We start from the raw sequence: 25,068 nt of genomic DNA on the forward strand, positions 1-25,068 counted from the left end.
ATTACGACGCTTTTGCGCTCGTTAATCGTATCATCTAGGCTTTACACACTACGATGTCGAGAGCGACGCAGGAAGTGCGTCACTTTCGACATGACCCCACCGACATCGCACCTGCGATGTCGTAGTGTGCAAAGTACCCCTTAGTGTATGTGCTAAGTGCACACATTAGTTACTTACTACTAGCGGCTAGGCTGGAGCGTACAGATGTAGATTTATGTTATTAGCCCAAACAGTGCAAAAAGTGCTGGTACCGCTTGGATAAGAGCACCTTCCGCAGGACCCAGCTAACATGAGGAAAAGTAAGGTTCTATTCTCCAAATAATAAAATATTTTTGTACTTTTTGAGCACAAAGGACAAGCCGTATAATCCGACGCCCATTCCTCGAGAATATCAATCAAGCTAAATTGGGTGTGACTTGCCAGGAGAGAACTGCAGCATCCAGGGACGGCTCCAGATTTTTGTGAGCCTCGGGCAAAAGAGTATCATTGGGCCCCATGCACACACAGACACACACATACACAGATGCATACACATACATATTTAAAGCCAAATTCACAAAAAATACATATCGACAGACATAAATCTATACAGTCATATACACTGACATGCATAGATACACATCATACATACATACATATTAGAGATATTATTAATATAGGGAAGCCGACAGGAGCCTCACTCACCTCCCCCGCTTGTCTCCCGTCCAGCTTCTCCCGGGCATGTGGCTGTGCTGCATAATGGCTGTCGCTAACAGACATGGCCACACACAGAGCACACTGACGCTGCTGTATATACATCACAGGAGGATCTGGGGGCTACAATATATAAATGACAGGAAAGGGCTGGGGGCATAGACATTACTGGAGGGCATACATGTTACTGAGGTGCATACATATTACTGGGGGGCATAAATGTTACTTGGGTAGCATACAACTCTGGGGGCCTAAACATTACTGGGGTGGGTGGCATAGAGCTCTGTGGGGCCACACATACGGCTCTGGGGTGGCAGGGCATACGGCTCAGGGGTGGCAGCACATAAGGCTCTGGGGTGGCAGCACATAAGGCTCTGGGGTGGCAGCACATAAGGCTCTGGGGTGGCAGCACATACGGCTCTGGGGTGGCAGCACATACGCCTCTGGGGTGGCAGCGCATATGGCTTATGTGGTTCCCATACAGCTCAAGGGGGAGCACCAACAGCTCTTAGAAAGACCATACAGCTCAGGAGTGGGGGCCCATACAGATCGGGAGGGTGGAACATACAGCTCTGGAGTGGTGACCCATATAGATCAGCGGGTGGAACATACAACTCAGATGGAGGGAGGGCCCCATACAGATCAGGGGGGTGGAACATACATCTCAGATGGGGTGAGGGCCCCATACAGATCAGGGGGGTGGAACATACATCTCAGATGGGGTGAGGGCCCCATACAGATCGGGGGGGTAGAACATACAGCTCAGGTGGAGGGGGGCCCCATACAGATTGGGGGGGGTGGAGTAGGGGGGCCATACAGTGCATTCATACACTGTGCACAGTGTGCTGGAGCTATGGCTGGAGCTGCGCTGCGGCTCCTCTTCATCTGTGGGACTGGAGCACATGCTCGGTAGCTCTGTCCACCGATGAACTTCAATTCAGGAAGAGCACGGAGCATTCAGCAGTGAATGCTGTGTGAATTAAAGGGCCGGCAACCACATTATCCAGGATAGTGCGGCTGCCAGCCCAAGCAGTGCAGTGACCGGAACTCAGCCCGGGGCCCGCAGGACTGAAGACTGCGAGTGGGGTCCCCCAGCTGTCCAGGGGCCCAGGCATTTGTCCATGTGTGCTGGGTGCTGACGCCGACCCTGGCAACATCTCTACCTCTTGTCATAATAGACTTAATTTGCACACAATGCGAGTAGCAACTAAAAACATCTTTGGAAACGGTAGTAAGAGAATCATAAGATAGCGGTGATTTTGGGGCAAAAGTCTTCTGACAGTTTACCTTTAAGCTTTGTAGCCTGAGTGGCATAGGACAAAAGATCCTTTTGCGCTGGTGATGTGTACATCTCACTGCATAGACTACATACAATGGTACCCACCTCAGCTGTGAACTATGAATTTCAGGTTTTTATCCTGTTGATCTAAACTAAAATTTTCTCATTAAAGAGAGTCCACTATTAGGACAACCTCTTCTGATACCACACGTTTCTCCAGGGTAAACTATAAAAGCCTATAGGTCACTTCACGGACGGGGCCACAGTGCTGAATCTCATGTGATGTTGCAACATCATGCGAGCCCTACGTCTTATCAGCGCTGGCTACTGTCTCCCCGCCTTCGGACACAGGAGCAATCAACAGAAAGTAAGCCACTGACCTTCATTTCTGTTGATTGGTCTGAAGGTGGGGAGACAGAAGCCAGTGCTGATTGGGCGTGGGGCTCACATGATGTCACAATGTCACATGAGCCCCAGTACCACTGGAACCGCTCCGGCCATGGAGGTGAGTATAGACTTTTTTATTTTACTTGGGGGAAACGTTGCCTCAGAAGGGGTTGTCTTATTAGTAGACAACCCCTTGAAAGGGAATCTGTCACTAGGTTTTTGCTACCTAATCTGAGAGCAGCATAATGTAGAGACAGAAGCCTTGATTCCATCGAAGTGTCACTTACTAGGCTGCTTGTATAGTTTTAATAAACTCACTGTTCTATCAACAGGAGATTATTAGAGGACTAGTAAACCTACAACCGGGTAGTCACCCTTGTTCATTAACACTCTATAGCTCCACTCCCACCACTGATTGGCAGCTTTCTGTGTACACCACACATTGGTAGAAAGCTGCCAATCAGTGGCATGGGCGGAGTTATACAGGGCTCAGCCTTCTTAGACCTGATAGATCAAAGGGCAGATAAAACAGTGATTTTAGCAAAAACTGAAGCAAGTTAAATAAGTGACACATTACTGGAATCAAGGTCTTAGCCCCTGCATCATGTGCTGTCAGATGGGGTAGCAAGAATCTAGTGACTGATTCCCTTTAAGAGAACAGATCTTGGCAAAAGTAAGAAAATATATATTTAAGAAAGTTTTACATTTTTTTTTACCTTTTTATGTTTTGTTGGAACTTGTTAGATGTGAAGATGCATTTTAGGTAGTAATCAGCCATTTTTTTAAGCAGTTTTAAAAGTGCAAATCTTTTGATCAACATATGAAGTGATGTTAGTGAGTGGATCACAGGTTAGCCTGTATATATTGTAATGAAAAATTATCACGGCACTTCTGTAAGGGTGTGGGTGCTCAGGTAGGGTCCAAGTCCAAGGTTAACCTTTATATATTGTAACACCTGTGTGATGTGAGGAAGACTGACTTATGAAAATACCATCTTACCTGTGTTCTGATATTAGTATAATTCAGACCTCACAATGTACCAGCTTCTATGTAGCATTATTTGTTATGTTCATTGTCTCTGTGTTTCTGCTCAGTAATCACACTAGATATACTAAATTGATGAGAACATTTTAGGTCCTGAATGAGATTTTCAAATAATTATATTTTTTGTTTCTTGTGTAGAATCCGGACACAAAAGATCGGGGTAAATCCAAAAGATCATCAATGGGTAACATTGGGAAACACAAGGTAAGTATTGGATGTGTGAATAGCTGTGATTTGTATTTTTTGGGATGATGAGTGTCATTTATTAAACACACAGAATTGCACGTTATGCAAAGTAGGGGGGAACGGCAGCATTGTGTGAGCTGGAACGTGTAGTGTAAGGCTACATTCACACTTCCATTGTTTTGCATCAGTTGCAATCCGTCGCCTTGAGGAAATACGGTATCCTGCAAAATATTTCGCAGGATTCCGTTTTTCCCCCATAGACTTGTATGGACGACGGATTGCGACTGATGGCCCTGCATTGCATCCGCCGCCTGATGCATCAGTTGTGGAACGACTGACCGTTGGGCGGCAGGAACGCAGCATGTAGCATTGTTTGAGCGTCGGAATCCTTTTTTTTCACTGCGCATGCTCAGCTCGTGTTTAATCATTGAAAGCAATGTCTCTCTCTCTCGGCGGCCGAATGTTCAGCTGATTGCCCGGTGGCTGGCTACTGTGAACGTTCAGCTGATTGCCCGGTGGCTGGCTACTGTGAACGTTCAGCTGATTGCCCGGTGGCTGGCTACTGTGAACGATCAGCTGATTGCCCGGTGGCTGGCTACTGTGAACGTTCAGCTGATTGCCTGGTGGCTGGCTACTGTGAACGATCAGCTGATTGCCCGGTGGCTGGCTACTGTGAACGATCAGCTGATTGCCCGGTGGCTGGCTACTGTGAACGATCAGCTGATTGCCCGGTGGCTGGCTGCTGTGAACAATTAGCTGATCGACCCGGTAGCCGGCTTTTGTGAACAATCAGATAATCGCCCGGCTGCCGGGTGATCAGCTGACCGTTCACAATAGCCGGCTGCCTGTAAAACCGTAAAAGAAACAAAAAAAACAACGGATCGTTGTTTTGCAGCATCAGTTAGATCAGTCGTGCCACTATCTGCAACGCATCCGTTGCATAAGTCACACAACTAATTGTAACGGATGCAAAACAACACAAGTGTGAAAGCAGCCTTAGATTGTTCAATGTGAAGTGTTATTTTATTTTCACAATTTACAGTTTTGGTCCATTTATTACATTGTCATGTTTGTATATTTTTCTTTTAATATGAACATTTATCATTTTTACTTTTAAAGATATTTGTAATCGAAACTGTACAGGGAATTATTGAATAGGTGCATAGGTTTATTTTTGTTACCTTTCAAAAGTACAGCAAATTACAATGGCTTTGGATTGATTTATATTCAGCAGTTTGGTTGAATGTGCACTACGTTCTTTGGGTCACTGCATACTGTGTACAGCCCTAAAACTGTCCTTCTATACTCAGTCTAGTTATCAGAGTAGTCTCTTGTCAAAATTGCTCAGACACAATCTGCACAAACATTTTCTGCTTCCAGGGGTAAAAATGTGACTATAAATCAGCCTGAAAAACTGTCACTTGCTGTCTACTACATCCCACCCCTTGATTAGGTATCATTGTATTTGGATAATGAATCTCATTTATTTCCTCGCTCTGTGGTTTTAGGGTGCTTTCACATTGCTTTGTTCCCTAAGTTCACCGGTCCCATCAGGACTTCGTATGGGTGTCCACCTCCAGTAGGCGTATACGCCCAAAACTGGTGCACGACAGATCACACAGTGACTCCATATGCACCATGATATTCAACGGTCCCATTATCGAATCCCGCTTCGTCGGGGCATGGACATGAGCCTTGGTGGGACCACTGAACGTGGGGAACAACACAATGTGAAAGCCCCCTTAGGTTGAGTTCCCACAATGAAAATTTGGTGAGTCAGGGTAAACACAATGTTTTATAGTTCCAGCAAAGTAGATGGGATATATATAAATCTCCTGCACACTGCGCTTCTTTTTACGAAGCATAAACTGTCCTGCGATGCGTGTTTGAAATCCACAACCTGTCAAATTCTCTTGTGGGTACGCTGAGTTTTATGTGTAGACTTTCTCCATAGAATTGCATTAGATAATTCCACAGGTAAAAAACACATATTCAGGGGGTTTTTTTGCATTTCCAGAACACGTGTAATCCACATATGACTGTATCAATAAAGTTTTATTAAAGCCAAACTTCAAGAAGTATGAAAAATAAAGCAGCTACATTAAAACATAACAAAAAGAGGCAAAAGTCACAAGGTCAAAAACAATGAAAATGTGTATTGAAAAAAAAGCACTAAAAAAGCAGTGCAAAAAATACAAGTAGGCTAATATATCTAATAGATGGTGAAATGCTGTAAAAAGTCTGGACCATCAAAAATGTCGCTTATATGTCATGGCTGATTAGTTTAAGGCAATCATATAGAATTGGATGTTGAGGTGAGATTTTTTTCTGTAGCATAATATACACTACTCACATAAAGTTAGGGATATTTGGCTTTCGAGTGAAATTTAAGGATAATCCTAAAACACACTCTAACCTTTTTAGGTGGACATAATGTGACATTCTCTAAACTTTGGAATGCACATGTCCAACTGTTCAATGTTTCAGTACTTTTTGCACCACTTGGTGTTCTCTAGCAAGGAGCTTAATGGCAAAATTCACAACAGGTGTTTGATCCATGATTCACCCAATAATTTTTGAGGTTCAATTAATTTGATATTGAAACAGTCCTCCTCATCATGCTGTTCACATTTTGACATCATGAGACCTAGACGTCCCCTAACAATTGATTAACAGTACTGCGTCATTGCGAGACTTCAATCAGAATGTTCTCAGACAGAAGTGGCCACGGAGTTTAGAGTGTCATCAGCAGGTTGCAATAGAGATACAGAGAGACTCGAAGAGTCACAGAAAGGCATATAAGTGGATGTCTTTTGACAACATTCCACACTGATGACTTCTTCATTGTGACTGCTTCAATGCCCTTCGGAACAGGATGATGAATGTCACACAAATCCAGGCACATTTAAGGGAGGTTAGAGGCACCCAAGTGTCACACCAGACCGTTCAAAACTGTTTAAATCAGCATGGTCTGCGTGCTAGATGAACTGCAAGGGTACCTGACCTTACCACCAGGCACAGGCATCATTGTCTTGCTGAACGAGGGACCAGTGGGCTTAAGTGCTGTTCACTGATGAAAGTCAATTCACACTGAGCAGAAATGATGGACACTACTGATGTTGGTGATGTCAAGGAGAGGCTATGCATCAGTCATTGTCACAAGATAAGCCTTTGGTGGTGGCGGAGTTGCAGCATGGGTAGGTGTGTTTTTTCGATACAGAAGTGCCTTACACTTTGTAGATGGTACAGTGATATGCCCCTACTACTTGAATAGCATAATTAATCCAGTCATTCTGTCACTGCATGAACATCATAGGCCTAATTTCATCTTCATGGACAACAATGCCCTAGCTCATTGAGGTTGCATCATTAAGGATCGGCTGCTGGAGATTTGGGTACCTCAAATGGAGTGGCCTGCACTTTCTCCAGCCCTGAATGCCATAGAAAACCCATGGGATCAGCTTACTTGCCGTGTAGCTGCTCGTAACTCTGTACCCCAGAACCTCAGTGACCTGCAGGCCACCTTTCATGAAGAGTGGGATGCTTAAATGCCCTACTGTCATGATAAAATATCACTGTTGCTTGAACTTTTTACATTTTACTTAAATGTCACCCGAAAGCAAAGTATCCAAGCCAAAAAGTATCCCTAACTTTTTCAGTAGTGTATATTCATTTTATATAAAAAAAAATTGTTTAAAAGAACTGAAGTCCTCAGTGGTTGATACCTTTTAATGACTAACTGAAAAGATGGTAATAATTGCAAGCTTTCGAGACTACTCAGGTCTCTTCACCAGGCATGGTATATAGTTCCCTGTCTCCCTGGGCCTCCTGATGAACCGGATTAGAGGGTGGAGAAACGCGTCGAGGCAGTGCGGATGCACTTGATAAAGGGAAGTTAATTTATCAGCTTTAAAATAATATCCATTCATGCATAATGAGTGTACATACTGGCATTGTTCCAGAGGTTAGGATTTGCTGAAAGCAAGTTAAACGTGTTTTCTTTATTAGGATAGTTTGGTATTTGGACTTTTTGCCCCTGTATATGAATTTATTCTGGTTGAATTTGCGCATATCAACCTGATCTAGATAGTGGGGTGCTATGGTACCTGTTGTCCCCGTATATTAAACGGATGACCAGTTGAATTCAAGTGTATTAACTGGATATTTGGTATTTGTTATCCCTGTATATGAATTGATGACCGGTTGAGTTGGAGCATAATGACTGATCATAAATAACAGGGTACTGTGGCGTTTGTTATCTCAATATATGAATTAATGATATGGTATCTATTATCCCTGTATATGATCTAATGACAATAATACTGTCGCGTTTGTTATCTCAATATATGAATTAATGACCAGTTGAATTTGAGCATATTAACTGGACAGGATGTTACGGTATCTATTATCCCTGTATATGATCTAATGACCAGCTGAATTTGAGCATATTAAACGGCGTATTATAGTGTCCCACTATTGTTGAATATTGTTATGAGTAATAAGATGGAGCTATAATTGCCCTCTCTATAAAGTCTTCTGTGGGGTAAAAGAAGTCCAACCAATAATTAGTGGTAACTTGCTCAGGCATTTTTCCTCATATGGTAGGGAATTTATTAGGGTAAGTGAGGGATAGCCACCGACGAACGGGGGCGCCCAGCTACGTTAAGGTGATTTACCTCCGTCGGTAGGAAGGTTTGAGGTGGTAGGTCCATAATAGGGCCAGATTAATCCCATTTGGGATCCCATACTCCCGGTGTTCTGCCTTTGATTGTATTTCCTCTGTATAGGGGTGGCTACCCTGGTGTATATTTATACTACCCTTGATAATTTCTAGATAGGTGAATCACTTGGGAAATTTTTAAGACATATTTAATAAAATAAGAAATTTTAAAGGGATTGTTTTTTTTCACTATATATGTAGTATTGTATGAATCAGCATATTTCTTTAATTTTAGTCCCCAAAGTCAGAATTGTTGTTTTAATGGCTTTTAGATTTTATCTACATACACATTATATGAAAATTGCCCTATAAATGAACTGTAGTTGGTTGAATGATCGTTCTTTAAGCGATGGCTTCATGCACAATGCAGAAAAGATTATATCAGTCAATCATTAACCCTGTGTTCACCAAACAGCAGTTTGATTTAGCCAATGGAGATCAATAGCTAAAAAAATACAACTTGCCCTACCAGTGTTTTGAAAGATTCAGAATATTTTTCAGTTGAAACAAATAATACTTCATTTCATCAATCCAGCCTTCAATTGTTCAGTCCTGTCAAATTTAGTCATTTTCAGCAGCTTTGATGTACGATGTATGGGCATCTCAAGAGCAACACCATGAAATCTGCCTGGATTCTCGGATCCATTTAATCTTTACCTCTTAACCAAATGTTTGGTGACCCATGAATACAATTCTTGTATGTTGTCTGACAACTCACATTTTTACATACAGTATAGGAAATATTTCATTGATTGAAATGATAACTTTTTATCTTTGTAATATATTTGTTATATGTTGCATTGAATTTGTGATACATAAATACAACCTACAAGTTGGTTTCTACTCCATAATATCAGGTAAGCGTCATGCGCATAGAAAGTGACGCTGTATTCATTGTTTATCCTGCAGAGAACGTCAAAATCCAGATCAAAATCTTGCAGTACTGATGAAGATGAAGATTCTTCACCGAGGGAATCGGGGCAGATGAACAGGTCAGATCTCGTAGCAATATATCCAGAATTCTTTGTATCACTATGATCATGCGTTGGCTTTGGGCGCACGCATTTAATAATATATGCGTCTCATTAATCGTCATTAAGACTGTTGACCTTAGACTGTATCACATTCAGCTGTGCTGTGTAGAAGCACATTGTCTCATATAATGAGTACATTATTAAGTTCCCACTGTGCCACAGTATTATTTTTCATAGTAGAGCTGTAATGTCTGCAAAAAGCATATTTATATATTATAATTCTGTTCTTTTACAGTAAAATATATTTGATCAAATAATATAGCCAGGAGCATTGTGCAGACTTCTGGGCTGAGATGTATGGTTGGATTAAAATCAGAATTTGCCATAATTTCATATCACTTTTTGTTAATTTCTTGAGGCCCATTTAAACTGACAATCAGGAAACGTATACATAGGAGAAATGCTGCCAATATTCTAATATTCTATATGCATAGAATGTTGTATTAACGGTCTAAACAGACCAGCAAACAACTGCCGATCAGATTGTTTATAGCCAATTTTCCATCATTTACCTGGCTGGGAATGGGGAGTATTACTGGATCTGTAATCATCCAATATATGTTCAGCAAAATCAACTAACAAGCTGCCAGAAATGTCTCCATACTGACTGATAAAATACAAAGAAAAGAAACCACCAAAATGTGACGCATCCTGCAACACTTGCCTTTGTGGCAGAAACATTCACTGCAATACCAAAGTTCAAAATCCAAGTTATGATGAATATGCATCATATGTATGTATATGTGTGTGTATATTATACATATATATATATATATATATATATATATATATATATATATATATATATATATATATATAGATAGATACAGTACAGTTCAGACCAAAAGTTTGGACACACCTTCTCATTCAAAGAGTTTTCTTTATTTTCATGACTCTGAAAATTGTAGATTCACATTGAAGGCATTAAAACTATGAATTAACACATGTGGAATGAAATACTTAATAAAAAAGTGTGAAACAACTGAAAATATGTCTTATATTCTAGGTTCTTCAAAGTAGCCACCTTTTGCTTTGTTTGCTGCTTTGCCCACTGTTGGAATTCTCTTGATGAGCTTCAAAACGTAGTCACCAGAAATGGTCTTCCAACAGTCTTGAAGGAGTTCCCAGAGATGCTTAGCACTTGTTGGCCCTTTTGCTTTCACTCTGCAGTCCAGCTGACCCCAAACTATCTCGATTGGGTTCAGGTCTGGTGACTGTGGAAGCTAGGTCATCTGGAGTAGCACCTCATCACTCTCCTTAGTCAAATAGTCTTTACACAGCCTGGAGGTGTGTTTGGGGTCATTGTCCTGTTGAAAAATAAATGATGGTCAAACTAAACGCAAACCAGACGGAATAGCATGCCGCTGCAAGATGCTGTGGTAGCCATGCTGGTTCAGTATGCCTTCAATTTTGAATAAATCCCCAACAGTGTCACCAGCAAAGCCAAAGCACCCCCACCCCATCACACCTCCTCCTCCATGCTTCACGGTGGGAACCAGGCATGTAGAGTCCATCCGTTCACCTTTTCTGCGTCGCACAAAGACACGATGGTTGGATCTAAAGATCTCAAATTTGGACTCATGAGACCAAAGCACAGATTTCCACTGGTCTAATGTCCATTCCTTGTGTTCTTTATCCCAAACAAGTCTCTTCTGCTTGTTGCCTGTCCTTAGCAGTGGTTTAGTAGCAGATTTTTTACCATGAAGGCCTGCTGCACAAAGTCTCCTCTTAACAGTTGTTCTAGAGATGTGTCTGCTGCTAGAACTCTGTGTGGCATTGACCTGGTCTCTAATCTGAGCTGCTGTTAACCTGTGATTTCTGAGGCTGGTGACTCGGATAAACTTATCCTCCGCAGCAGAGGTGACTCTTGGTCTTCCTTTCCTGGGGCGGTCCTCATGTGAGCCAGTTTCTTTGTAGCGGTTGATGGTTTTTGGGCACTTTCAAAGTTTTCCCAATTTTTTGGTTTGACTGACCTTCATTTCTTAAAGTACTGATGGCCACTCGTTTTTCTTTACTTAGAATTTGTATTATGGCAAGAAAAAAGCAGCTAACAGTCTATTTTGTAGGACTATCAGCTGTGTATCCACCAGACTTCTGCACAACACAACTGATGGTCCAAACCCCATTTATAAGGCAAGAAATCCCACTTATTAAACCTGACAAGGCACACCTGTGAAGTGAAAACCATTTCCGGTGACTAACTCTTGAAGCTCATCAAGAGAATGCCAAGAGTGTGCAAAGCAGTAATCAAAGCAAAAGGTGGATACTTTGAAGAACCTAGAATATAAGACATATTTTCATTTTTTTTCACAATTTTTTAAGTATTTCATTCCACATGTGTTAATTCATAGTTTTGATGCCTTCAATGTGAATCTACAATTTTCAGAGTCATGAAAATAAAGAAAACTCTTTGAATGAGAAGGTGTGTCCAAACTCCAAGAAGGAAGCCTCTTCTAAAGATGATGCACAAGAAAGCCCGCAAACAGTTTGCTGAAGACAAGAACACTAATAGCATGGATTACTGGAACCATGTCTGTAGTCTGATGAGCCCAAGATAAAGTTATTTAGTTCAGATGATGTCAAGTGTGTGGCAGCAACCAGGTGAAGCGTACAAAAACAAGTGTGTCTTACCTGCAGTCAAGCAAGGTGGTGGCAGTGTCGCTGACAGCTGTGTGGAACTACAGTTCATTGATGAAACCATGGATGCCAACATGTACAGTGACATAGTGAAGCACAGTATGATCCCCTCCATCAGAAAATTGGATGCAGGGCGGTATTTCAACATAACGAACCTAACATACCTCCACGATGATCACTGCCTTGCTAAAGAAACTGAGGGTAAAGATGCTGGACTGGTCAACCACGTCTCCAGTCCTAAATTCTATTGCACATCTGTAGGGCATCCTCTGAAAGTGGAGGAGCACAAGGTCTCGAACATCCACCAGCTCGATGATGTCATCATTGAGGTGTGGTAGAGGGTTCTACTGGCAACCTGTGACACTCCAGTGCACTCTGTGCCCAAGAGATTTAAAGCTGTTCTTGAAAATAATGGTGGCTGCACAAAATACATGATGGTACATCGGGCACATTTTGGACATTCTCACTCTTTGATGTACTAACTTTTGTTGCCAGTGGTTTAGGCATTTATCGGTGTCTTGAGCTATATAGAGGGCACACCAAATATACAGTTATACAAGCTGTACACTGATAACCCCTTTGCTCCTTCCTGATTTATTATTCTTGTGCATGTTTGTCACACTTAAATGTTTCAGATGACAAAACAAATTTAAATATTAGACAAAGATAAGACAAGTAAACACAAAATGCAGTTTATAAATGAAGGTTTTTAACATTAAGGGAAAAAGAAATCCAAATCTACAAGGACCTGTGTGATAAAGCGATTGTCCCCTAATCCTAATAATTGGTTGGGCCACCCTTAGGGTACCTTCACACTTAGCGATGCAGCAGCGATCCGACCAGCGATCTGACCTGGTCAGGATCGCTGCTGCATCGCTACATGGTCGCTGGTGAGCTGTCAAACAGGCAGATCTCACCAGCAACCAGTGAACAGCCCCCAGCCAGCAGCGACGTGTAAGCGACGCTGCGCTTGCACGGAGCCGCCGTCTGGAAGCTGCGGAGACTGGTAACTAAGGTAAACATCGGGTATGGTTACCCGATGTTTACATTAGTTACCAGTGTGAGCAGGGAGCAGGGAGCCGCGCACACTGAGCGCTGGCTCCTTGCTCTCCTAGCTACAGTACACATCGGGTTAATTAACCCGATGTGTAATGCAGCTACATGTGCAGAGAGCAGGGAGCCGCGCACACTGAGCGCTGGCTCCTTGCTCTCCTAGCTGCTGTACACATCGGGTTAATTAACCCGATGTGTACAGCAGCTACATGTGCAGAGAGCCGGAGCCGGCAGCACAGGCAGCGTGAGAGCTGCAGAGGCTGGTAACTAAGGTAAATATCGGGTAACCACCTTGGTTACCCGATGTTTATCTTGGATACAGCTTACCTCAGCTGTCAGACGCCGGCTCCTGCTCCCTGCTCGCTTCATTTGTCGCTCTCTTGCTGTCACACACAGCGATCTGTGTGTCACAGCAGGAGAGCGTCTTTGAAGAAAACGAACCAGGGCTGTGTGTAACGAGCAGCGATCTCGCAGCAGGGGCCAGATCGCTGCTCAGTGTCACACACAGCGAGATCGCTAATGATGTCACTGCTGCGTCACAAAAAGCGTGACTCAGCAGCGATCTCGGCAGCGAGCTCGCTGTGTGTGAAGCACCCCTTAGCAGCAACAACTGCAATCAAGCGTTTGCGATTACTGGCAATGAGTCTTTTATATCACTCTTCAGGAATTTTGGCCCACTCATCTTTGCAGTATTGTTGCAATTCAGCCACATTGGAGGGTTTCTGAGCATGAAATGCCTTTTTAAGGTCTTGCCACAGCATCTCAACCCAATTAAGGTCAGGTCTTTGACTAGGCAACACCAAAGTCATAATTTTTTTTTCTTAAGCCATTGTGGTGTGCTCTGGATCATTGTCCTGCTGCATAACCCAAGTGTGCTTCAGCTTGAAGTCACGAACAGATGGCCAGATATTCTCCTTCAAGATTTTTTGGTAGAGAGCAGAATTCATGGTTCCATTTACCACAGCAAATCTTCCAGCAAAAGAGCCCCAGAACATCACGCTACCACCACCATATTTACTGCTAGTATGATGTTCCTCTTCTGAAATGCTGTGTTACTTCTACTCCAGATGTAATGTTACATGCACCTTCCAAAAAGTTCCACTTTTGTCTCATCTGCCCACAGAGTATTCTCCCAAGAGTCTTTGGATCATCAAGATGTTTTCTGAAAAAACTGAGATGAGCCTCTATGATCTTTTGCTCAGCAGTGGTTTTCATCTCGTAACTCTGCCATGAAGGCCATATTTTCCCAGTTTCTTTCTTATGGTGGAGTCATGAACACTGACCTTAACGGAGGCAATAGAGGCCTGCAGTTCTTTTGATATTGTTCCGGGGTCTTTTGTGACCTTCCTGATGAGTTGTCGCTGCGGACTTGGGGTAATTTTGGACAGCCGTCCACCTCTGGGAAGGTTCACCACTGTTCCTTTTTTTTCACCAATTGTGGATAATGGCTCTCACTGTGGTTCTCTGAAGTCCCAAAGCTTTAGAAAAGGCTTTATAACCTTTTCCAGACAGTTTACTTGTTATCTTTGTCTAATATTTTTTTTTTTTGGGGTGGTCTAAAACATTTAAGTGTGGCAAACATGCCAAAGAATAAGAAATCAGGAAGGGGGCACCACTGTATATATTTATAATATTACAAAACACGGCCAAACCCACTGATTTTAAAGATCTGGGCAAAGCCATCCTAATAATGACTACGGGCGTCTCCCTGCTGTTGGCACGTGAGTGTTCAAGCTAATGGTGCCTGAGATGTATGGCGGCAATTATTTAAACCTGATGATTTAGATGGAATTGGCCAATGATCTAATCTATTGTGTGTGTTTTTATTGGAGAGGGAAGGAGTATACATTTCAACATGCCTGATCTTTGTTGCCCTGGGAGAATAACTTCTTTCACATTCTCTTTATTGAAATAAACATACACATTTCACAAAGTAGCAGCAGGATCCTGAAGGCAAGCGTTCAACCAACAGTAGAGATGGTTAACCTTCTGAACCCTTCTGGTTATCTGATAGAGTTGGTGTTTTGCTATATTTTTTGTTTTTATGTTTTCATGACCTTTACGTTATTTACGTATTTCATTCTGTAGTTGAATAATTATAATGGCACTGTTTAAATATGATTTTTACTATTTGCTAACATATAACGTTGCAGTGTTCGATTGAGTCATACATTACATAATTGCAAACTAATTGCCTAGAACACTAGAAGTGAGGGCCCTGCTCATAGGAATACACAATACAATCTAAAAGGAAATGGAGGTGACACGAAAAGTCAAATTGCTTGTTTAGTAAATTAGTCCAGCCATCTTTTATACAAGATAGGTAAAACCAGAAAGTTTTGTCAGTAATTCACTATTGAGTACAGTATCTGTATGTGCGGGGTCATGAAGTGATTTGGGGTGCAATGTTTGTAGGGTTAGTGTTGGATCAAGGGTTCTGGTTTTGAAATAAATCATAGAAGAAGGCAAGTCAAAAATTGTTTCAATACAAAGAATATTTATTCAAAATGAGGAGGTAAGTAACTACCCTGGCTTTCTCCATTGCATATTCATATAGTATTCATTTGTTTGTCCCCACCAATCCAGACACAGGTATGCATACAAAATAGTGACAGCTTGGCAGCCAACCCCTCCATCTTGTCCAATATGTCTCTCTTTGTATCTGTCTTTTCCTTGTCTTTCACTAATCTACATACAGGTCACATTCAGCTATTGATATTTGCGGCACATAGGAAGGATTAATAGCAGGTAAATTAGTACAAGCATGTTAAACATAAAGCACTGATCAGCCATAAATCACATCCACCTGCCTAATACTGTGCAGGTCTCCTATGCTATCAGAACAGCTCTGATCCATCGAGGCATGAGTTTACCAAGGCCTCCAAAAATGACATTTGATATCTTGCATCAAGATGTTAGAAGTAGGCCATTAAAATGGTTATTTAACCTTTTAAAATGATAAAATTGAAACTCTAGGTATCCGCTTGTTTTTTTGTGTTCAAGCGGTCTGCATGTGACTACTGCAGCCAATTTGTGTCCTGATCAGTCATGTGCTTGCTTACTGCCATTACGGTTTCCATCACTAGTGGTGATGCCAGTACACCACTCAGGTCATTTATTGGCTGCATGTGTCATTTCATTTTGGATAATCTTGAAGTCTTGTAAATTGTGGAACCTCCATGGATCATACTTGTTTTTCCAGCACGTTCCACTAATGCTTTATTGGCTTGAGATTTTGGAAATTTGGAGTCAAAGTCATCACCTAGAACTCTTTGTCATGTTCATAAAACCATACCGAACTGGTTTTACAATGCTTTATTGGCTTGAGATCTTGGAAATTTGGAGACAAAGTCATTACCTAGAACTCTTTGTCATGTTCATAAAACCATACTGAACTAGTTTTACAATGTTTTATTTCCTTGAGATCTTGGAAATTTGGACACAAAGTCATCACCTAGAACTCTTTGTCATGTTCATAAAACCATACCAAACTAGTTTTGCAATGCATTAGTGGCTTGAGATCTTGGGAATTTGGACACAAAGTCATCACCTAGAACTCTTTGTCATGTTCATAAAACCATTCCCGAACTGGTTTTACAATGCTGTAGGATGCATTTTCCACCTGGAAGAGACCACTGTCATTAATGAAGACCATTGCCATGAAAGGGTATACTTGGCTTCCTACAATGTTTAAGTAGGTGGTATGTCTCACAAATGTTTTCATAAATGCCAAGACCCAAACTTTTACAGCTGAATATTGCTTTTACTGCTTAAAGACACTTTTCTGACATTATTTTCCACATTCACATATATAGCTGATTTCATATTCTTTTAAGGAGAAATGATCCAACCAAACAAAAATGAAAGCCTTTCATTTAGTAGAGCTTCAGTTCCTTCCTTTCCACACAGTTTGGTAAATAAGTATTAATTTAACAAAGGTGCTCCACTTTCTCCTTTAAAGTGTCTTCATTTTTTTTTGCACCTTTCCAGAAATGTCAGTCACCATTTGATAACTCTTTGAAGCTGAATTGCTGAGTCGTAGATCTATTTACAGTATATTTCAGAATTGTCCTGGTTGCTGTTGGTGCAGACAGCGGTCTATCTATACTCTGACATGTGAAGGAGATAATTAGCCATAATTGACAGTTGCTGCCTTTTTCTATGTGTGCAGCCTGGCATCTGTATGTGCAGCCTGGCATCTGTACATTATCTGTCTTGTGCCACTTTGACCTAAGTATTGAAAAAGTCGGACATTGAATCTCATTCATGAGAATCTTTCTCTATGTCTACTTTGTACTTCTTTAGGCACATATGTCACTTTTTTTTTTTTTTACTATAGAAAGACCTATTTTCCATTTTCAAGACAATTACAGGCATGTCTCGGCAATAGCGGACTAACCCAGCATTATTTATTGGTATTGGTTTTTTACCAATCACATAAAATAAATTGCCTGCTGAAAACTACATACATGCAGTACATTCTCCATCTTCTAATTCATCTTCCTCATCTCTCTTGACTGGTACAGAATGAGAATTGATTACACTGTATTGCTCTGAACTAGCCTGGCATCTTCTACATTATAGGCTTGATCATAAAATCCAAATGGCATGTTCAGCAATCATTTTCTACCAGTCCTGCTCTGCTTTCCCTACTATTCCTTGAAAACTGCTATATTAAGCAAGCACTATGCTGTAACTCTTTCCTAGCTGTTGAGAAATATTGGAAAGGAATGGGGCAGGCAGGGATATTGAATATATTGCCTCCTGATTACTGTAGGTGGAGCCAAGCTACTTATGGCATCTTACTTACTTGTGCATGGATTGGTGGAGAAGAGGATTTTGAAAACGCTCATTACAGGTAAGAGATTATCCTGTGGAATTAGACTTAAAGGGAATCTGTCAGCAGGTTTTTGCTACCTCTTCTGAAGGCAGCATGATGTAGGCAAAGAATCCCTGAATCTAACAATGTATCACTTAGATTATTGGGTGCAGCTGTTCTGACACGATCAGAATTCACATTGTAGTTCTGCAATGATAAGGGTTCTGCTGCTTTAGCAAACATAGCAAATAAACAACAGATGGGACCTTGACAAAACAGGCTTCCCTAAATTTGTTTGTGTTAACCCTTGCAGCATGCTGTCTTCAGATTACATTGCAAAAACTTGCTGAGAGTTTCCCTTTAATGTATGTAACATAATGGGCCTCCATCATTACTGTGATGCTGTATGCTTTATTTTAGAATCTGGATGAAGCATAAATACAAAATTGTTAGTAAACAAAATGAAAAATGTTGGCATGCATTTTATTATTTCTTCCTTCTCCCTATCATACTGTTAATGCTTGTATAAAAATACATTTTACTATAATGCAGTGTATACAAATATAAAGGGAGTGATTCAGTCCATGTCTTTTCTATAAAACCTATTTTTAAACTAAGAGACGTACCTTATTTTTCGCTTTATAAGACGCACCTGAGTATAAGACGCACACCCAAATTTGGTGAAGGAAAAGAAAATTTTTTTTTTAATGTTAAATGGGGTCCATCTTATAATGCCAGTGTCCGTCTATCGGGTATATGTCCCTCATAGCCCCCCATCCTAAAATTAGCCCCCCTTAATCTGGATATGGCCCCCTTATATTGAATATAGCCCCCTTGTGCTGGGACACGTCCCCCTGTGCTGCCCATGGCCCCTATAGATGGCATACCTCCCCTGTGTTTGATATGGCCCCCATACTGCTGCCCATGGCCTCTACAGATGGCACACCTCCCCTGTGTTTGATATGGCCCCCATACTGCTGCCCATGGCCCCTATAGATGGCACACCTCCCCTGTGTTTGATATGGCCCCCATACTGCTGCCCATGGCCCCTATAGATGGCACACCTCCCCTGTGTTTGATATGGCCCCCATACTGCTGCCAATGGCCAGTATAGATGGCACATCTCCCCTGTGTTTGATATGGCCCCCATACTGCTGCCCATGGCCACTATAGATGGCACATCTCCCCTGTGTTTGATATGGCCCCCATACTGCTGCCCATGGCCACTATAGATGGCACATCTCCCCTGTGTTATATATGCCCCCCATACTGCTGGCCATAATAAAATAAAACACTCTTTCCTTACCTTCTCAGCGCTGTAATCCCTGTGTCTCCCTCCATGGGGTTGAGCTCCTCCTCCACTTCCTGGTTCTTGCTGCCGGTCATGTGATCTGCACGGCAGAGTGATATCATCTCTGCGTGCCTTATCACAGACAGCAGCAGCAGGAGACCGGGAGATCAGCGCTGGAGGTAAGTAAAGCTTTTTTTATTTTACTATGAGCAGCAGTATGGGGGCCATATCTAACACAGGGGGGATCATGTGCGATCAAAGGGAGCACAGGCAGATATAATATGCCCCGCTGCCCCAGCCCATCAGCGCGATGCGGTTTCAGCACCACGCTGATGGACAGCGGTTGTGCATATTATATGAGCGGGAGTAGGAGATCTAACGCTGCCGCCCGCAGCTTTCACCTGCCCCCAGCACCGCTCCAGAGTGGACCCTGCAGTGTATATATATATATATATATACATATATATATGTACACCCCCCCCGTATATTCTGTTTATAAGACGCCTCCCCTACTTTCCCCCAAAATTTGGGGGAACAAAAGTGCGTCTTATAAAGCGAAAAATATGGTACTTTTGATAAAATCTGCCCTTCTGGAAATACGAATGAGTAGTAGGGGCCTATCTTACTCTTAAAGTGCCCATATGCCTTAGATAGCTTTGACCGACCTTTCCTGACCCTCCCATGTATATGCACATTTTGAGCCATTCAATTGTGCATGGGGAAAGTAGTGTTAGCCCGATACTTCTCTTGCCCAAGTAGAGGCCTCCATACACATTACACCTTCACTTTGATAACGTTCCTCCAATGTGTATGGCTCCTTGAGACTTTTTAGACTATATGTACTGCCCGACAATCTTGTCTGCTGTTCTTCCATATCAATATATGCTCCCTTACACTTACCTTAGAGCGAAATTAATTCAAGGTATTCTAGTGACCTAGATAATTACAGTACCAAATTTAAAAAGAAACCTCTTTCCTAAACTATTCCCCTCCGGCTACTAAGAAATTGAATAATTTAGATCTAGTTGAATTGAACCTAGTTGACATGTTCACCCAATTACTCAGTATTCTACATTCCATATTTGAGGAGCCCATTCTTATTACTTTAGAATGAAAATGAACGAAAATGCAGCATACTAGCAAAAATCCAAATAAAAGGTAGACTGGGTAAAGTTAGTGCAATCTCTGGTTTTAGTAGACTACACTAGGAAGACCATCAAGAAGACTGCCTTTATCAAAGATACCATGAGCGATAAATAAATAACTTGGCGTCTGTGGTCTACCTGATAGTGTGAGCTATTGCCTTGTTGCTACCTTTAGCTTTAATGATTAGTGGTGCTATCATTCTCCATTCCCCTCTTCCAAAAACATACATTTACAGCTGCTTGTTCACTGAAAATTAACAATTGAAGGATCCTGTTAGTTCACAATAAGCAGAAATCATGGGAATTATGAATTAATGCATAAGGCTACATTCACACGATCGTCCCGTTTTTGTGGCCATTGGCAGCTCTTTATATCAGAGGACAAATTTATGGACGCTGCGTAGGGACGAGCTCTCTATACAGCTTCTTCAGCGATCAGCTGCTGACCTGTGATAGGCCGGCAGCTTATCATTGCAGTAGCTGTTTACAGAGCTCGCATCTGCACAGCACCCAGGAATCTGTCCTCTGATATAAAGCGTTGACTGCGAGGCCCCAGCACAGGCAGCGATCAGCAAAGAGGTCTGTCTGCCTACTCTCCACAAGCAGCATCAGGAGCTGCCTGCATGTGGCCTACGAGAAGCCTCTTTGAGACCACTGCACTACGGGATATGTGGGAGGGTGCAGAGAAGGGGAGCGGGGACTCCACACACTATACCCGCCCACCAGGGCAGTAACATAAAGTCTGCTGTGTTGCCTGTCAACAAGGTCCTGCCCCTGTCTCTGTGTTGTCACTGAAATCAGCAAAATCATGGCAGGAGCAGTCACATGACTGCTCTGAGCCGAGGGAGAGGGGCTGACAGCAGGGCAGGTAGGTAGTTGCTATCTATGTACATGCCCCTATTTAGCCCAATAGTGAAATCACAAAAAAAGGCAAAATAAGCCAGATAACTCCTTTAAGTTGCGCGACCAACACTGTACTCGGGTACGCTTGGTGCTCAGCTCTGTGCGACCCGCTAGCAGTGTTTGTACGTCTCGCATAGTGTGATTAGATGCAGCGTGTAAAGGTACCGTCACACTAAGCGACGCTCCAGCGATCCCACCAGCAACCTGACCTGGCAGGGATCGCTGGAGCGTCGCTACACGGGTTGCTGGTGAGCTGTCAAACAGGCAGATCTCACGAGCAACCGGTGACCAGCCCCCAGCCAGCAGCGACGCGTGGAAGCGATGCTGCGCTTGGTAACTAAGGTAAATATCGGTTAACCAACCCGATATTTACCTTGGTTACCAGCACACCGCTTAGCGCTGGCTCCCTGCACTCCTAGCCAGAGTACACATCGGGTTAATTACCCAATGTGTAGTCTGGCTTTGTGTGCAGGGAGCCGCTACTGACAGCGTGAGAGCGGCGGACGCTGGTAACTAAGGTAAATATCGGGTAACCAAGGAAAGGGTTATCAGCGTCCGCAGAAGCCGGCTCCCTGCTCCCTGCACATTCAGTGTCTGCTCTCTCACTGTCACACACAGCGATGTGTGCTTCACAGCGGGAGAGCAACAACTAAAAAATGGTCCAGGACATTCAGCAACAACCAGCGACCTCACAGCAGGGGCCAGGTTGTTGCTGGATGTCACACACAGCAACATCGCTAGCAAGTTGTGCCTCAGCAGCGATGTTGCTAGCGATGTCGCTTAGTGAGACGTGGCCTTAACAGCAAAAAAAAAAAAAAACAATTGTAAAACCCTGCCTACTCTCCTGGAAGTGAACTGCCTATGGCTGGCTGTATGTGGACAGAGACTCAAACCGCCAATCAATGATTCCGAACCGCCTCAGGTCCAGACCCAGTGGAGGTTCAACATGCCCACCTATCGGATCTTGATGGCCTACCAGGGAGATAGGCCATCATAAAATATTAGTGGCAAACCTCTTTAATGTTAACTTTTATCACTGTTTAGAGTTTTTAATCTTTCCGTGTCAAGATAAATTCATTTCCGTGACTTAAAAATTATCTTAATGGTTTTTTAAATTATGAGAAATGTAATTTTGAAAATATTTTTTTTTTATCTTCTGCGTTAGAGCTGAAATATTTTTGACCAGCATGTTATTGATAGAGTGGAGAAATAAGAGCTGATATAAAGCTTTATTAGGAATTTGGTATTTTTTTGTTTAGATTTCTGTTCACTCATTTTTCCAAATTGTAACCTTGTAGGTTGGGCCGACGGAGGAAGACTATGAAATTATGTCGTGCTTTGTCTGACCTCGTGGTGTACACAAATTCAGTGTCCGCACAGGACATAATGGATGATGGTAAGATATCATTTCAGGGCTATTTATGTTACAATGTTTTATAATGTGCAATGCGTGGAATATCAATTCCTGTTTTGTTATACGATGCAGAGCTAAAGCTGCCCAAAGCTCTGGACCAGTATTAAAAATAGACTTGGATTGGGAGGTTGGTCAGGTTTACTGCTATATTTAATGCCAGCTAGTTGTCTCATTCAGGATTGGAAATTCTTGAGGATCTGCATAAAAGTCCACACTCGGTATGTGCACACAATGTCTTTTAAACTCTGACGAACCAACTGACTTTTTCAAGCAGAAGCAGTGGCGTAACTAGAGTTTGATGGGCCTCGGTGCAGAGTTTGAGCCAGGGACCCCCCTATATGTTTGTTATATGTATGGGCAATTATAGCATTCTAAATCCTATAAAGACATACAAGTTGCCCCCCCCTCCCCTTTCATTGTGAAGTAATGTCTCACATCCTGTACTAATTTCCCCTATCCTGTTTGACTTCCTGGTAAATGTCCCCCATCCTGGTATCCTGGTATATGTCCACATCATGGCCCCATCCTGGTATATGTCCACATCATGGCCCTATCCTGGTGTATGACCCCATCATGTTTATATCCTGATATACATGGTCCCATCCTAGTATATATGTCCACTATCATGACCCTGATCCAGGTATATATATCCCCATCATTACCCCCTCATGGCATATGTCCCCATCATGGCCCCATCCTGGTGTATGACCCCTATTATGCCTATATCCTGATATATATGGCCCCATCCTGGTATATATGTCACCATCATGGCCCGTCCTGGTATATATGGCCCCATCATGGCCCCATCCTGGTATATATGGTTCTATCATGGTATATATGGCCCCATCACAGTCCTAATAAATGAAAATAAATGTTTCAACGCATATGCGCAGTCAGTTGTTTTTAGAAATGCACATTCCTTCTTTTGGAAGTTTCCTGATTCCTGTGTAGAAATCTGTCAGAAAAGGACAGTGTATACTTACGGTAAATGAAGTCTGGAAGAATTTTCTTGTGTAAACTGTACAAAAAAAAAAAAAATAATCATGATTTTTACATTGCAAAGTTTGCCTTTTCTTATCACATGCCGAAAAGTGCTGATGCATATTATCACAGAGTTGATGCGATCTTCAAGCTTGATAGATTTATTAACGTTAAAGTTTGAAAACTGGGAAACGTTTAGCAGAAATTTACAGTAAGTATAGATTAGATTTATTACTTCAGTAGGTCTATAAATGCAATAAATGTATTGAAAGGCGTGATGCATATAACTCACATTCAACCACCTCATATAACTTTCTATGTTTTTTGTAATTGGTGTAAGATTCATTAGCCTTAATCAGTATGTGAGCAACTGATTCTTTTTAGTCTTAAAGGGAATCTATCAGTAGGTTTTTGTTATTTAACCTGCGAGTAGTATGATGTAGGAGCACACATTCTGATTCCAGCAATGTGTCACTTACTGAGCTGTTTGTTGTCATGTCATTTAGTCGTCCTGCTCTGTATAACGCTGCCCCGAACCACTGATTGGCAGCTTTCTGTCAGTATGCAGTGTACACAGAAATCTGTCAATCGTGTGTGGGGTTTTAGCATTCATAGAACTGCTAGATTTTATCAAAACTACATCTAGCAGCTGAGTAAGTGACACATCATTCGAATCTCTACATCATGCTCCTCTCAGATTGCATAGCCAAAACCTCGTGACAGATTTCCTTTAACCCCTTAATGATTGTGGGCAGTAATATTACATCCTAGCGGTCAGTGTTAATCCCCGCCGGCTGCTCACCACACACATGTCATCTGATTTGCACAGCTAACATGTGTGCCTGGCAGGTACAAGAAGATCCGCAATCTGCCCGTGCCTGTTAACCCCTTAAATGGCGCTGTTAAAATGTGAGACACACATACAAGTTTATCAAGATGTTATCGAATAGTCAGAAGAATACGGTATGTAGTCAGGCCTTGACTTACAGCTAAGTTATTGCTTTGGCCTTAGAAGTACCCCAGATAGTCGCACATAAATTATTTTATGTTGTGTCAACTTCACTCTGTGCATGTCTTAATGAAGTCTAAGGTAATCCAGAAATATATAATTCTGTGCCTGGAAGATGGGCCCAATGGATCCCATTTACTTGCTATCTAATCTCTTGCTGTGCTGGTCATGCCGAAACTAGATTTGTCAGTTTTACAAAAGCAGTGGTATGTATGTGAAAGCTGGATGAAGTGGTCTTGCATATAATGAAATATAGATTGATGTTACCTTTAACGTAGATTATTCCATGATCTCCATATAAATCACTCAAAAGACCGATTAAAGTAAAAAATTACCATGATCTTTATTGTAACATGATTAAAAAAAAATATACACAAAAAGACAGAGTTAAAATATGTGAGGTGTGATACAAGGGGTCTGCCCCAGTTGTTGTAGGGAGCATGTAAAATCAATATAATGAAACCATATACCGT

The 25,068-nt window shown here is 42.1% G+C and overlaps 1 protein-coding gene across 3 annotated transcripts in view; it reads left to right on the forward strand.

The window, feature by feature from the left end:
• Positions 1–25,068, forward strand: part of PLCH1 (phospholipase C eta 1) — a 232,913-nt gene that overhangs the window by 165,722 nt on the left and 42,123 nt on the right. For all 3 annotated transcript variants that reach the window (XM_075340717.1, XM_075340716.1, XM_075340718.1), the window contains exons 12-15: positions 3,542–3,607; positions 9,219–9,301; positions 17,811–17,891; positions 22,490–22,587. In XM_075340717.1, coding sequence (XP_075196832.1) covers positions 3,542–3,607; positions 9,219–9,301; positions 17,811–17,891; positions 22,490–22,587 — 328 coding nt within the window. The remainder of the gene's footprint in view (positions 1–3,541; positions 3,608–9,218; positions 9,302–17,810; positions 17,892–22,489; positions 22,588–25,068) is intronic.

Source organism: Anomaloglossus baeobatrachus, chromosome 3, assembly GCF_048569485.1.
Source record: "Anomaloglossus baeobatrachus isolate aAnoBae1 chromosome 3, aAnoBae1.hap1, whole genome shotgun sequence".
Classification (NCBI taxonomy): domain Eukaryota; kingdom Metazoa; phylum Chordata; class Amphibia; order Anura; family Aromobatidae; genus Anomaloglossus; species Anomaloglossus baeobatrachus.